The 5,031-nt window shown below is 46.9% G+C and overlaps 2 protein-coding genes across 2 annotated transcripts in view; both read right to left on the minus strand.

Moving 5' to 3' along the window:
* Positions 1-117, minus strand: part of LOC119277903 (RAN GTPase-activating protein 2-like) — a 3,729-nt gene extending 3,612 nt beyond the window's left edge. Inside the window, exon 1 of the mRNA XM_037559255.1 lies at positions 11-117. The gene's annotated coding sequence lies outside the window, so the exon portion shown is untranslated. The remainder of the gene's footprint in view (positions 1-10) is intronic.
* A 761-nt stretch (positions 118-878) lies between these two features.
* Positions 879-4,824, minus strand: LOC119277904 (putative metallophosphoesterase At3g03305). The gene is made up of 4 exons (XM_037559256.1): positions 4,483-4,824; positions 3,189-3,430; positions 1,470-3,047; positions 879-1,375 (listed from the first exon to the last, which is right to left on the minus strand). The coding sequence occupies exons 1-4, from the start codon at positions 4,745-4,747 to the stop codon at positions 1,259-1,261; spliced, it is 2,202 nt and encodes a 733-aa protein (XP_037415153.1). The 5' UTR covers positions 4,748-4,824; the 3' UTR covers positions 879-1,258.
* Between the last annotated feature and the right edge of the window lie 207 nt (positions 4,825-5,031).

Here is a 5,031-nt window from a genome sequence, read left to right on the forward strand (position 1 = left end):
GAGACGGCTCGCCGGGAGATCGCCTTGGGTGGGGGCGGTGTCAGGGGGTAGCGACTGGGAGAGGAAGATGCGGCGGCCGGCGGAGCGTGGGGTTTGTGTAGTGCGGGGGGTGGGGGCGTAGGGTTTCTGGACACGGTTGCGGGCTGCGGGGTGGCTCCGTGGCCGTCCGATCCGGGGGTTCGAGGAGCGGGGGGCGACGCTCGGCCGGACGATCGACAGGAGTTTGGGGAGCGTGGGGTAAAAAAAAGAAAGGCGAGAGCGCCCGGGGCGATCTGGATTTCGAAATTCAAATCTGCGCGGACTCTGCCTGCCTGCGGCGGTGTTGCCAGGGCGGCGGATCTATCATTGTCTATCGCGTAGGCACGTGGCGCGATGATTTCTTTCATTCACTCAGTGCTTTGTTTGGCAAAATTTCCCCCTGGTCTCATTACCACGACGGCAAAAAGTGACGATCGGGTTTTCCCATGTAAGCACAGGCGTCAAAACACATACGCCATCCGTCCGGAATTAGTTGTCACTCAAACGGACGTATCTAACACATGTCCAGACAGAGGGAGTATACATAAGACGTTTTGGCAGTTCATCCCTGAGAGTGTAACATCCAGAGAAGGTCGGGTTTGGCCAGTTTACCCCTGCTCAAAAGACGATTGTCAGCCAATAGCCAGAGGAGAAAACCTGTAATATGGGAGGAATTTCCATTCTCCAGCTGAACTGAGTGTACGGGCATAATTCCCCCTACAATTGACAAGGGAGTACAAATGACTGAACAAAGAGGGGTGCAACATCCATTTCTGAGATTTCTTGATTCTACCTAGCAAAAAAAAAGAAAAAAAACTGCTCATCATAGGCATGCTAAAGCTTCCATGGGAGGTGAGTCGGACGACATTACCATCCCAAACATCGGACACGGAATGGTGTTGCTCATTGCAAGGGCTCAAAGAATTTCACCCAGTGTTAATAAGTTCTTAACTCCCTAGTTCTGAAGAAATGACGCGTTTAGTCTGTATAAATTATGTCCAGTACAATGCTGACAGTGTCTTTATGCATGTTAGATAGATGGTCTAACAGATCTACTCTCCAAAAGAAACAAACAAAAAAGTAGTAGCGAGTGACCCGGCCAATAAAATCTTCAGCCGCGAGGTGCTCCGCCTGCAGTGCCTTCGCAACTCTGCCGAAATATAGCACGGTGCTTCGTCTGCAGTGCCTTTGCAACTCTGCCGAAATATAGCACGGTGCTCCGAGCAGGGCCCTGAAACAGCTAAATGGACAAGGTTCTGTAGACAGCAAACGCCATGAGCGCCGGTATGAAGTAGAAGAGCACCGGAGAATGGAGCAGAGGGTCCATGGCATAGGCCTTCATAAGAGCTCTGCACAGCTGCAAGATTGTGAAGGCGTCATCAGTATCTTCAGAGTAGGCATAAAACCGCATCACAGAAGATTTGCATGATTTTAAAAGGAAATAATAATACCTTCCAGTGTTTCCACAGAACCACCAAACAGAAAGCGATGAAGATTTTCCTTATCCAGCGACCGCTCCACAAGCTATCATGCCCTACCTCTCTCCTGCTCTTTTGGTGGGGATCATCTTTCTTCTTTCCTGACTGTGAGAGGTAGTGTTCTCGGAATGCAGTCCTCTCGGCAGCCATCGCGGCAAGAATCACAATCGTAGGCAATACCACAAAACAGAGGTGAGGTAGAACGATGACCATGACGTCTGGAGTGCCGGCATGGAAAGTTTTCATACCATTTTTAAGAGCCCAACCTCTGAATGTCATGGATGCGAGGCTACTATCCTCGGTTACAGGGTGACCAGAAAACCAAGGGAAGACCAACAGATAGATTATATACACCAACAGCAAAGACCACACAAGAATCATCCTGGACAGCTCAACAAAAAGCCAGATAAAACCACCAAGTAGATACTTCAGTGATGTATACTGACTACCGCCTGCACGCAGATATGTGTACACAGATTGTTGATCCTTAAGTAGCACTACTGAAGCTCGTGGCACAAGAAGCAGTGTGAAAATCAGAGCAAGAACACACTGCAGTGCGGGGTGATATACCGACGCCCACTGGATGCCCATCACGAAAAACTCCTTCCATGTCCAGTTAACTTCTGCAAACAACCCATTCACAGAGAATGGCCTCAACTGGCTGACACTAATGTCACCTGTTATATCCATCGCTTCGATTTGCAGCCAGTACCGATCTGGAGAAGGATCTGCAAATGCTCTCCAGTTCCACGGAATCAAATACATATCTCCTCTAGAATCATTGGCACTCACTCTTTTCATTTCGCTGTCGAATACCACTTCAAGGTTTCCTGGTCTTGAGTCATATATCTTTGCTAAGACAGTTACTATCTCATGTCGAGAGAATACAAGCGCCCTCACCGTATCAAAAGTTGAAGCTCCCATGGTGTGACATTTGAAATCACGAGGAGCAGATGTTCTCTGCATAAATCTCGAGTCCAGAGGGAAGGTAGGTAGTATAATTACACTTTTTGAGCCTAACCTGAAATCTATGTCAGTAAAGGAGACAAATCCATCATCAATTGCTAATATCCTCATACTTCTACTCCTTTTCCAATCGCCAATCTCCCACTCCCAGAACTCCTCAAAAGGTGCTGCTGCTTCAGAACAGTTCTCTTCAGCACTCGGCATTGCATAGCCTTGGTGCATGTTAGATTGGTAGTAGTGTTCATACAGTGATGGTTCCTGAGTTGCTCGATGATAGTAACGCTTCAAATTCTTGCCAAACCTTGTGTGAAGATGTCCACACAAGTATGCTGCTAATGAGTGCTTCAGAAAGACATCCTTGATACTTTTTCCTGATTCTGTTAATGCCGAGAAAGACATCGGGAAGTGCCCAACTGTAATTTTTGTAACTGGAGCCTTGTTGAAGTCAGTGTCCCACTGCGACAGTGATTGGTCCAGTTCTATAAGCTGCTTGTCAGTTGGATGCCCAAATAAATTCGTTGGGCCCCTAAGTCCGATCTCCATTGTGCTATCGAAGCCAACAAACAGATGTTTCCGACCATTGTTCTGCAGATCCATCCACAATCTACCATATGTTATGCCAAGCATATTCAAAAAATGCAACCAAAACTAATCATTCGCACTACAATTTAACTAGAAGGCGCTAAAGAAATAATAAGCAATAGGATGTATATAAGAAGCACTGACCTCCAAAGTGATGCTTTGCACGCGCCCCTGTCGTCTTAGGTTAGCATTGATGCTATATTTCTCGTAGAAGTCATAGTCCCCACCAGACACAGGTACACCAAAGCTATCATGGTTTCCTCTCAGATCATAGAATTTTTTCCTTGGAAGCTTGCTACTCTCAATGACATCCTTCATCGTACTACTATATTCCATCCACTCCACCTCATTTTGCTTCATTGTAAGCAGATCTTTGCTTTTCCCCTCTAATCACAAAATAAAAATAGTACTTGAGATAAATCCCAATACATAATCATTTATTCATTTATAAACTATTTGGTATATGGACACCTTTCGAAATGAATGCAGCTGGTTTCACGTCTTCCCAAATTAGAAAGTGGTTAGTTGGTTGAGGTTTAGAGGGTGGTGAAGATCAGCTGTAGTGCTGATTGCAACTGCCTAGTTACAAGTGAACAAATTGGAACCAGAAAAGCAAAGCAGATGTTTATTCAAGTAAAAGATTCCGATCATGTGGTAGTTATTTTAAGTTCGTCAGTAGTCCACGCCTTAATACATGTGATATTAAAAGAGTCCATGACAACTGACAACAAATGACTATTTTGATTGTGGTTCTATGTCCGATTTTTGCAACTTCAAACTTTAGGCCTTTATTACTTAGTCGCCTCGGTTACAGTTCATGTTGGTTTGTAACAGGTCTGATGCTAGATTCTACTCCCTCCGTCGTGTCTCAACTATGTACTAACTTTAGTACAAAGTTGTAGTAAAGTTGAGACACTTATTTTGAGACGGAGGGAGTACTTAAACTGTGAATTCAGTACTTAAATTTTCAACCTATCTGGTTTTAGCATGAACCGAAAAGTACCCAACTGCCTCGACTGTTAAGGCTGTATCTCACTATCAACGCAGCTCCTTAAATTGTGATTGCAATACTGAAGTTCAGTTGAATACTATCGTAGATATGCGATACACGACAAGGTTCTAGCAGTGTACTAATCATAAATGTAATAGGGAGTATATTTTAGATAAAAGTTTGTGCTCCTAGGCGGCTAGGCACCAACAATTACAGTGCCTTGACGAACCACCCATCCATCTACCACATTTGCTTAAACTGAAACCTCAGTAGTATCTGAATCCTTTCTGAACTATCCGCACGCATCAACCAAGTTGTACCGAACATCAAAGAACCACTCCAGCTAGATTAAACATCGTATCATCTGTTCACCCCGAACACGGCGAAGGATCAACAGAAAGGAAGGAACGGGAAGGGGGCGATAGAGGGGGGATATGTACAGCGCACCGGTGAGGTCGCCGGTGATGAAGACGAGGTCGGGGTTGACCATGGCGAGCGCCGGGCCGACGTATCGCCGGAAGTCGTAGGCGCGCTCCGGGTGGTGCACGCTGAAGTGGAGATCCGAGAGCTGGGCCACCCACACGACCCCCTCCGGCGCGCCGGAGACCTCCGCCACCGCCCTGTCGTCACCGGCGACGGACGACGGCGCGGGCCCCGCTGCGGCGACGAGGGCCAGGAGAACGGGGAGCAGCCGGTTTCCGTGCGGACCCATGGCGAAGGCGCAGAGCCGCAGACGAGGGCCCGAGGAGGGGAGCAGGACGAAGAGGCTGCAGTTTACGCTTTCAATGACCAGAGGGAACAGCAGAAGACGTTTGCGTATGCCCGAATTCGCCCTCAAGCAAGGGTACAAGAAAGTACGTCTTTGCAATTTCCTCTCTTGTGAGTCTTTGATTATACTCCCTCCGTCCCATAATATAAGAGCATTTTTGTGTCAAAAACGCTTTTGTATTATGGAACGGAGGGACTAGAAACTTTGAAGCACTCAAGTTCTACAGG

The sequence above is a fragment of the Triticum dicoccoides genome, chromosome 3B (assembly GCF_002162155.2).
Source record: "Triticum dicoccoides isolate Atlit2015 ecotype Zavitan chromosome 3B, WEW_v2.0, whole genome shotgun sequence".
NCBI lineage: Eukaryota > Viridiplantae > Streptophyta > Magnoliopsida > Poales > Poaceae > Triticum > Triticum dicoccoides.